This window comes from Cynocephalus volans, chromosome 8 (genome assembly GCF_027409185.1).
Source record: "Cynocephalus volans isolate mCynVol1 chromosome 8, mCynVol1.pri, whole genome shotgun sequence".
Classification (NCBI taxonomy): Eukaryota; Metazoa; Chordata; class Mammalia; order Dermoptera; family Cynocephalidae; genus Cynocephalus; species Cynocephalus volans.
Genome location: NC_084467.1, coordinates 109,801,464 through 109,811,720, shown reverse-complemented (window position 1 = coordinate 109,811,720; position 10,257 = coordinate 109,801,464). Strand labels below are relative to the sequence as shown.

General features: G+C 52.1%; 1 protein-coding gene across 2 annotated transcripts; it reads left to right on the top strand.

The window, feature by feature from the left end:
* Positions 1 to 11: 11 nt before the first annotated feature.
* Positions 12 to 6,968, top strand: LINGO4 (leucine rich repeat and Ig domain containing 4). 2 transcript variants are annotated; one of them, XM_063103981.1, is made up of 3 exons: positions 12 to 475; positions 1,823 to 2,088; positions 4,512 to 6,968. In XM_063103981.1, exons 1-3 carry the CDS (start codon positions 467 to 469, stop codon positions 6,304 to 6,306), a joined length of 2,070 nt encoding a protein of 689 aa, XP_062960051.1. In that variant the 5' UTR covers positions 12 to 466; the 3' UTR covers positions 6,307 to 6,968. The 2 variants fall into 2 exon arrangements, with proteins under 2 accessions (XP_062960051.1, XP_062960052.1); XM_063103982.1 differs by lacking the exon at positions 1,823 to 2,088.
* Positions 6,969 to 10,257: the final 3,289 nt, after the last annotated feature.

Below are 10,257 nucleotides of genomic sequence, written 5' to 3'. Positions count from 1 at the left end.
TGCTGAGACTAGTTTACTGCCCACAGGCTTTCCTGCCAGTGGGACAGCAGCCAGAGGGTGGGATGGAGGAACACCATCTCCAACCTCAGCTTTGTTCTGTCTCATTTCCCTTACCCTTTCACCCCAGCTTCTGGGAGGCATGGGGTGGGTGGGATATATAAGGACCTCTAGGGAGGACCAAGGTGTCCTCAAGAAAGTGGGGGAATCCAGGGTACCCTGGATGAACAGAACTCAACTCTGGGCTCAAAAGCCACTAACAGGCCTTTGAAATACCTCATTGCATTTCCCCATGGGCTTCGGCTGGGGGAGATGGATCAAGCTCAGAGGCTGGTGGCAAGAGCCCAGAAGGACCTGTATATGATATGAATCTGGACCTCTAGATTTCCTGCGTTCCCTCTTCCTCCTAGCTCAGCAGGGAAGTGACTGGGCAGCCTGCCCTTTTCCTGGGGTCTTGAAAAAAACAGATATGTGGAGGGTAAGGATGGGATGAGGGTGAGGGGCTGGGGATAATTGCTTTATGGGATTTGGGTATGGGGATAGGGTACGATGAAGGCAAGAGCATCACAGACATATAGAGTTAGAACTCAAACCTCTTATGTGCACTTTAAAAATAGGCTTTATTGGTTAGCACAGATCTGATCAGAGACACACATCCACATACAGGTGAAACACATTCAGACTCAACCTGCAATCTTGCAGCTCTATAGACACATTTAATCTGACACAATCTCTCACCCTTGAGGTCACAGCTCAGAGGAGCCTAGTGGCCTCAGGGAAGAGTCCCAATCCTGAGGGACCCCAGAACATTTCCATGGTGCTCTAGTCCACCAATCTGAGACCTGGGGTGGTCTAAACTCCATCCCAGCTCCAGCTGTCTTCTACCATGAGAAGCCCCAAGAGAAGCAGAGATGGCTGGACACTGGTCAGTCAAAAGGCCAAGGACAGACCCTGGGAGGACTTTCCTAGCCCTGCCCCTCAGCCCTACTCTTGTTATGGAGAAAGGAAGCAGATGCAAACCCACCACTCTGTGACTGGGGACCGCTGACTCCAGCATGGAGGAGGAGACCAGGGGACAGAGGACAGACCTGTTTCTCCAGCTGTGATCTTGCCCTAGAACTTCTCTTGGCTTTATAAATAGCTGTGAACCCTCTTCTGAGGGAAAAGCAGCAAATGATGGGAGGGGGATTTTTTTTTCCCCCTCTCAGGGAAGGCGTTTGGCTGGGTAAACATAAACCCCAACTTGTGCCATTCTTTACAAAATGATTTTAAAGGTAAACAGTATGTGTGTTGGGGAGTAGGGGAGCCTTAAATAAGATTACCCATATGCCTGCTGTCTCATTCCTGTGTGGAGACCCAGGTCTCCAGGTCAGCAATCCATCCGCATTGTAAGGCTTCTAGCCCCCGCTACTTTCTCCCCAGGCTGAGGAGTCCCCCAAAGAGGCTTGTGAACTGATCCTCAGGAACCCTCACTGAAGGAGTCTCAAACTGTTCCATAGGGGATGTTCTGGACTGAGAACTTTCCCACAAATGATACCCACAGGGCACATTTAGATTTAGAGATTGTACCAAATTGCCCTGCATCTGAGAGATCAAAAGACAATCCTCTGAAAGGTGGTTGACCCGAGAGCTCCCCGGCTTCCCAGAGGGGAATCAGGATGTCAGAAAGACCCTTTAGAGCTTCGCAGCTGCCTCTGTTGCATGAGCCCTCCCCAGGCACCAGAGCCTCCCTCCTCACCCCCTCCTCCCCCCTCACTCGCCATCCTGTAGTGGTGCTTGCTGCAGCCCTCCCTGGTTGCCTTATTTATTTATTTTGCACCAACAGGGTTGCTGCAGACTCATTCTCATCTGGTTTAAAAAGAGAGAGAGAGAGAGAAAAGGAGAAATGCTTTCTGGCTCTTTACCTCTGTCTTGGCGGAGCAGCTGCAGCAGCAGCAACAGCAGCAGCGGCAGGCAGGCGGGCGGGCAGCGGGCAGTGGGGAGTGAGGCACACAGGGGAGGTGCGGGGCCAAGGTGCAGCTCGAATGGGATGGGGCTCCCAGCCACGGACAGATGCAGTGCCCAACTTGATACCACCCTCCAGCTTCTCCGGTAAGTGCCCTTACCCTCGGTCCTGAAGCTGCAACTGCCCTTTCCCATAACATTCTCAGAGGCAAGGCCAGACCAGTGTGCCTGTCAAAGCAAGAGGGTTTGTGCCCCAACCCCAGTCTCATCATTAATCCTGGTCCCACAGGAATTTGATGGGGAAACTAAAATGTCCCACGTGCCCCTGGGTGGAAGGACTCCAAGGAGACCTCCCTTCCATCTCCCCAGTGCTCTCTCTAGCTCTGGGAGGGGTTTCCCCCACAATCAATGCAGGTATTCCAGAAATCTTGCTCCCAGGAGCCCCCTCCCCATGCCTCAATCAGGTATGCTCTAAAGAGGATATCCCTGTTCAAATGTGTCCCTGGACTGCCACATAGAGACAAGAAGAAAGATCGCTGTCCTTGAGGGGGTGATGTCCCAGACCCCACCCCACTGAAGGAGAGAAAAAAGTGGTTCTGACACCCATCTCTTCCTGCCAAGTGGACAGAAGCCAGTCCTGTAGCCTTGGAGGTTGGCAAAGGAAGTTTGTGGTTAAATTAGCTGCCTTCTAAATAACGCAGATTGGCCCCAGAGCCCCCAGCCCCTGGCCTGGCAGGCTTTGGCAACTAAGAGGAAACTCAAAGGAGCAGGAAGGAGGACAGCAGGGTACATGCTTCAGTGCACTTTTGCTGAATGTAGAGCCAAAGGGTGAACAGGAACTGCAGCAGTAGTGATGAAAAGCTAGCTGTCAGGTGGACTTCCCAGAACAGGCACGGGGAGAATGGGGGCGGGGCTGGGACACTTTCTCCCTGGAGAACTCTTAGTATGCCACTGATACCTGTTAGGTCAGCAGCCTTGGCCCCAGGCCATTCTTTCTCATCCCAAGCCCCAGAATGGTTTTCTGCATCTCTCTGCTCTTCTGGACTCTTTCTTTAGTTTCCAAACTACTACAATCCTCTGAAGTGGCTACGGAATAGCCACTAGAACGATCCTTCTAGAGGAGAGTGTTGAGTGGGTAGGCAAGGGGAAGAAATCACACTGTCTCTTAAACTGCCTCTGCCAAGTTCCACATGGGAGAAAATAGGGTATGTGGTAGAAACGAGGCTCTGTAGAGTCCAGAAGGCCTAAAGCCCAAAAGCCCAAGGGATCAATTGGGATCTGCAGCTGGGAGCAACTCAGATATGCTGCCTCACAGGGGGCCCGTGCCTTGCCAGTTCCAATACTCCCCTCGCCTAAGGTCCCAGTTGGCACTGAACGGGGTGAATTGAAGGACTCTCACCACTTCGCGGACCCCTTCTCCTCTATCACCACAGCCAGTCCCCAGTGGTCATTGTAGTAACTGCCTTCCTGATATTGTGCAGGCCTCTGGTACCCAGAAACCCACTTTAAATCAATAGGCTCCACACACTGCCAGTGCCCAGACATCTGCAGTGCCAGCCAAGGACTCCCCCCACCCCACCCCACAGCATCTGGTCAGCTGCTGTCTCCCCTCGCTTATCTACATCTCCCTAGTTCACCATCCATCTCTTGGGTATTGCTCAGGCAAAAGGGAACAGAGCTTGCCCTCAGATTCACACACTGGACTAGAATCAAAAGACCATTGCGGAGGATATGAGAAGTCGAAGATTGAGGACTGAGCATCAGAACTTAAAACGTGGGCATCCTTTGTGTCCCTTATACACCCCAGCTCCATCTGTAGGGGAGGAGGGATCCCCAGCTCCCCAGTCAAGTGCCCCCTGCATCTTGTGCCATGGCTAATGCACAGCTTGGCTGTAGGCCACACAGGCATTCTGGGGAGATTGGATCTTGCTGGTCCAGGGCTCAGGCCCTGGGCCAGGCTGGAGGAGGGCAGAGACTGGGGGCAGAGCTGAGGCCTGCATGTGTCCCAGCCTTGGGTGACTTAGTCAAGGTGAGGACCTCTCTCCAATCAGGACAGGGAACTCTAGCTGAGGATGTGATCTCCCTGAGCCTTAGGCAAAGCTATGGGTACATAATAGGGCGAACAAGAGAGGGCAGAGATGGACAGAGCAGAGCTTGGGGAGAGCAGATATCAGGGAGAAGGGACCTGAGGCATTCCTAGACCTCACAGGCACTGGTAAAAACCCATTACAGGGAGACTCAAAGTTACTTCCCTGCTGCTACCTGTGCCATTCTCACAAAACTTTCTCCACAGGAATCAGGCTTGACTAGGGTTCCATGAGCTACAGTAAACACTTGGCTGGTTATCCAGGGCTAGAAGGGGAGGAAAGTAGAGATTCCCCAGAGAGGAGCCCCAGGAAGTCCTAGGGAAGTGGTGCACCAGAATTCTTCCTGGTTCTGTGCCCTAGTTGCTGGCAATGCTGAGACAGATATACCAATTTCTCCCCTCTCTAAGGAGGGCCAGGGAAGCTTGGGGTCACCATCATCTGAAGCCACTTTCCAAAAAATGGCCATGTTATCATCTATTCCAGGATTGAAGAAGGGATGGATGCGGCCACAGCTCCAAAGCAAGCCTGGCCCCCATGGTGCCCCCTTCTTTTCCTGCTGCTCCTGCCTGGAGGGAGCGGTGGCAGCTGTCCTGCTGTGTGCGACTGCACCTCCCAGCCCCGGGCAGTGCTCTGTGCCCACAGGCGACTAGAGGCTGTGCCCGGGGGACTCCCGCTGGACACTGAACTCCTGGACCTGAGTGGGAACCGCCTGTGGGGGCTTCAGCGGGGAATGCTCTCCCGCCTGGGCCTGCTCCAGGAACTGGACCTCAGCTACAACCAGCTCTCCACCCTGGAGCCCGGGGCCTTCCATGGCCTACAAAACCTACTCACCCTGAGGCTGCAGGGCAATCGGCTCCGAATCTTGGGGCCTGGCGTCTTCTCAGGCCTGTCTGCCCTCACACTGCTAGACCTCCGCCTTAACCAGATTGTCCTCTTCCTAGATGGAGCTTTTGGGGAGCTAGGCAGCCTCCAACAGCTGGAGGTTGGGGACAACCACCTGGTATTTGTGGCCCCAGGGGCCTTTGCAGGGCTGGCCAAGCTGAGCACCCTCACTCTGGAGCGCTGCAACCTCAGCACAGTGCCCGGTCTGGCCCTCACCCGGCTCCCAGCACTAGTGGCTCTAAGGCTTCGAGAACTGGATATTGGGAGGCTGCCGGCAGGGGCACTTCAAGGGCTGAGGCAGCTAACAGAGCTGGAGATCCACCACTGGCCATCTCTGGAGGCTCTGGACCCTGGGAGCCTGGTTGGGCTCAATCTTAGCAGTCTAGCTATCACCCGCTGCAATCTGAGCTCAGTGCCCTTCCAAGCACTGCACCACCTGAGCTTCCTCAGGGTCCTAGATCTATCTCAGAACCCTATCTCAGCCATCCCAGCCCGAAGGCTCACCCCCTTGGTGCGGCTCCAGGAGCTCCGACTGTCAGGGGCCTGTCTCACCTCCATCGCTGCCCACGCCTTCCATGGCTTGACTGCCTTCCACCTCCTGGATGTGGCAGATAATGCCCTTCAGACACTAGAGGAAACAGCCTTCCCTTCTCCAGACAAACTGGTCACCCTGAGACTGTCTGGCAACCCCCTGACCTGTGACTGCCGCCTCCTCTGGCTGCTCCGGCTCCGCCGCCACCTGGACTTTGGCACATCCCCCCCTGCCTGTGCAGGCCCCCAGCATGTGCAGGGGAAAAACCTGAGGGAGTTTTCAGACATCCTACCTCCAGGGCACTTCACTTGCAAACCAGCCCTGATCCGAAAGTCTGGGCCTCGGTGGGTCATTGCAGAGGAGGGGGGGAATGCCATTTTCTCCTGCTCTGGAGATGGAGACCCAGCCCCCACTGTCTCCTGGATGAGGCCTCAGGGGGCTTGGCTGGGAAGAGCTGGGAGAGTAAGGGTCCTAGAGGATGGGACGCTGGAGATCCGCTCAGTGCGGCTGCGGGACAGAGGGGCCTATGTCTGTGTGGTCAGCAATGTGGCTGGAAATGACTCCCTGAGGACCTGGCTGGAAGTAACCCAAGTTGAACCACCAAATGGCACTCTCTCCAACTCCAACATCACCACGCCAGGGATCCCAGGGCCTTTCTTTCTGGATAGCAGAGGTGTGGCTATGGTGCTGGCAGTTGGCTTCCTTCCTTTCCTCACCTCCGTGACCCTCTGCTTTGGCTTGATTGCCCTCTGGAGCAAGGGCAAGGGCCGGGTCAAACATCACATGACCTTTGACTTTGTGGCACCTCGGCCATCTGGGGATAAGAACTCTGGGGGTAACCGGGTCACTGCCAAGCTCTTCTGATCTTTCCTTCCACTCTGGGGACCTGGCCAAGTCAGTTTCAGATACCAAAGAAGACAGAACCAAGGCCACTTGGACCAGAACCTAGTTCCAAGCAGCTCAGTTCTCCCACCTGCCTGCATTGTGCCAGCAATGCCTCCTGATAAGAGTCTGCTTCCGCAAGCTTTTCCAGCCCAAGGATAGCATTGTAATCTCTTCTCTGAGGGTCCCCGGGAGCTGACCATATAGACCCTGTAGTCAGCCCAGCCCTCTCTTCACCACTGCACCCTCCTCCCCACCCCACCCCCATACACCCAAAGCAGGAAACATAACCAAGGCTCCAGTCTTCTATGCTAACCACTAAGCTTTCTTAACACACATGTCCTTTAATAACAAATACCGATTGCCGACCACAGCTATGAGATTAATTCAGAGGTGGATCTGGGAAGTGCCACTTGCTTCTTGGAGTCTCTTCTCAACCAGGCAGTCTCTTTTCTTTTCTGCTCCCCAATCCCACCACAGCCCCCAGGCACAAGGAACTAGAGCCCAGGACCCTCAGACTAAGGAGAGGACCAGGATGCGAGTGTGGGATGGGTGAGAACAGACTATACACCAGCACTGTGTCTGCATGAGCCTCCTTCACCTTTCTCTGTCATTAAACCTGCTGCCAAGGGGCACAACAGGAGGAGCCAAAACTAAACATGATCTCTGGAGTTTTCTTTACTTCACTCTATTTCTCCCCGCTTCCTACCCTTCTGCCTGCCTCTTGATCATGTATCCCGATGGTCTTGCCTCCATCTAACCCAGCCTGACAAGCAGGTTAAGCAGGCTCACCATGCCTGAGAGATCAGCACCCTCAGCCCCAGTTTCAGACTCAATCCTTTCTCTTTCACTCTCCATCTTCTGGAGCTGGAGAGATCCTCCACCTTCCAGGAGATCCCTCTGCAGCTCCTTCCCTTCTTTCTCATTTCTCAGTGGGATCTCCCCATCATTCCTGTGTCACAGATCCCTAGTGCCCTTGGGGGAAAACCAGAAGGGAACTCCTAGGAAATGACTAACAAAAGAGAGAATCTGTAGTTGTCTAAGAAGAGAGACCCAGAATACGGTAGGACTGGGCTTGGAGGAACAAGGGAGGAGGGGCACAGCAAGCTGTAGTGAAAAGTGGAGGGAAGCGAGGAGCAGCAGAACTGCCTGCCTATTTAATTTCCACCACCCTTCTGCAGCTTGCTTATGTTCTGTGTTAAGTGCAGCCCCAGGGGAAGCTGTCTCTGGATAGAGGTCACCGACTTACTTACATATGGAGACCCCAGATGGGGAGGCAGAGTGGGAGGTGGAACTGCTGACTACCACTGAGAGTGCTTCAGAGGGCAAAGCAAAGCCAAAAAAAAAAAAAAAAGTAGAGATGCTGGGAGCTCAAGGGACAGGGCAGCAGCCTCAGCATCAACAGAAGGGGAGGAGTGAAAGGGAGAGGGGAGGAGGGACTGAGAAGTGGAGAATCACACCACCCTGGGGAGCCAGCCCTTCTCTCTCTGCAGCAGCATCTGCCCAGTATCCTTGAGCTTCTCTGCACTCTCTGCAGCTCCCACTCACCCCACACCAAACCACAGGCAAGCATCGTGAGCTTCCTAGCCGATTCCCTGCCACTGTTGTCCTCATTCTGAGGAGACTTTACTTCCCTAAATTCCCACTCATTAGAAGATTCCCAGCTCAAACTGTCCCTACAGGTAAGAGGAACAGGTGCCACTGAGGAGACAAAGCTGGACTTCACAGGCATGCAAGCTCTTTAGTGAGACAGGAATGGGAATTTGAGGGTGGGGCCAGAGGTGAGTTTTGAGAACTGGCCATTTGGAGAGTGAAGCTGGATAAACCTACATTCTTGAGAAATGGGTGTATCCCTGAGCCTCCAACCTCCCCGCCCCCGTGCACAGGCAACTCATTAGCATCCCAGCAACCACCCCCACCCCAGCTCCAGTTATCATGTGCCAGAAAGGTTTCCCAGGGCACAGCCCTCCCCCTCATCTCCACCAGCAACTTATTAGGCTGGGACTTGGGAGTTGGGGGCTGGAGGTTCTCATTCTAGTTGCCCTCTCTGCAATGCAGATAAGGGGAGAAATAGCGTTGCCGTTCAGAGAAATCTTCTCTGGGAAGCCTCTGAGGCAGTCGAGAAAAGATGACTTTCTGGCGAGGGGAGGTGTTGCTGCCCAAAGTCTCCAGAGAGCAGCACTGCCCAATAGAAAGAGAATTCAAGTCACATGTGTAATTTCAAATTTTCTAGTAGCCACATTAAAAATATCAAAATGAAACAGATACAATTAATTTTAATACTATATTTTATTTAACCCAACGTACCCAAACCATTATCACTTCAATATATTATCAATATAAAAGTCAGTAGTGAAATATTTAACATTATTTTTCCACACTAGGTCTTTGAAATGCAGTGTATATTTTACATTTATATGACATCTCAATTCAGTCACCAGGAATTTAAATTTTCACCAGGAATACCTTATCTGTATTTAGATATCATAAAATTCTCTGTTGAAAGAAGTAGATTCACACATCCAAGTTGCTTCAAACATACTTAAAAGTTTTCCAATAACTGAATCAGGTATGTTTTAAATTTTAAGTTAATTAAAATTACATAAATAAAAATTTTTATTCCTCAGTCACACTAGCTACCTTTACAAGTGCTTAATAGGCACATGTGGCCAGGGGCTACTATATTGGAGAGCACATCTCCAGATACGATGACCCTGGGCATAAACTAGGGTCTCCTTGGCAGCCATGGACAAAGTGTCCCCCCAAAAAACACACTCAATCTTGGGGAAATGCCTGTGGAGGTACTCCCCGGTACAACCCGTCATTCTCCATTCACAGCTTTTCCAGGATACCTTCAAGGGGTGAACGTAACAAGGTCACTGTGATGAGCACGTCCACAGCTTGTCCAATCATCAGCAAGCCAGGCCTTTATCTTGTCTGTCTGAGCAGGATGCCCTTAGCTAAGGTACGACTGTACAGGCTGTTTTGTGCCAATAAGTATGCAAATATAGCCAGGGACATGAGCGTGTGGTTTGCATGTGTGGGGGTGTTATATCACACTGTGGGGCAACCCAATGGAGGGTTTGCCCAGGTGGGACAGTAGTACAGAGAGAAGAAAATCACATCTACTGAGGACCTATCCTACACCAGTGGTTTTATGTTTTTTTATTTAATCCTCACATCAACCCTATAACGTAGATAGGCCTCTTAGCTTATTGACTACAAGTCAAATAGATTCAGTTGCTTGAGGGTACAGAGCTAGTTAGTAAGAGGACTGCATTTGACTCAGCCATGTGCATTCTGCCACACTGCCCTCTCCCAGGGCCTCTCAGTTGCAGGACAGGGCCTGTGAGAAAGGTGAAGTCCACCCAATGTGAACTTTTATTAGAGTGCACCGGGATCACTTGCTGATCCTCAGCTTCCTTCACTCTATCACTCTAATGCACTTGGATTCAGAAAGTTGGGGTTTTTTGTTTTGTTTTTACTTTCTTCTCAGTCTCTTCTCCCAATGTCCTTAACTACCTCTGCCTCAGGGACTGGTAGAAAGGAACAGAAATTACAGGGGTCAGATAGATGGAAGTGAAATGACTGGCTCCCAGCAAAGGACCCTCTCATTGATTAAAAATGGAGGCTTCAGATTTCCAACTTCCTTTTCTGGGTTCTAACCTCAACAACCTCTTAGGCTAGACAGAGAATGCTCAGGAATTCCCAGTATATCGGAACAATCTGTGAGCTGTTTCAGATTTGAGAAGAATTTGACCCTGCTCACCTTCTGCCTACCGCTGCTTGACAGAACCTTCCTGAGGTCATCCTATCCCACCCTCCTCCCACCCCTCCTCTCTTCCATTTCAGACATGGTCTTGCCTAAGCTGGGAGAACTTTGGACCCAAAGACCCTCTGGCACCATTTCAGCATTCTCCATTTTTGTCCCTG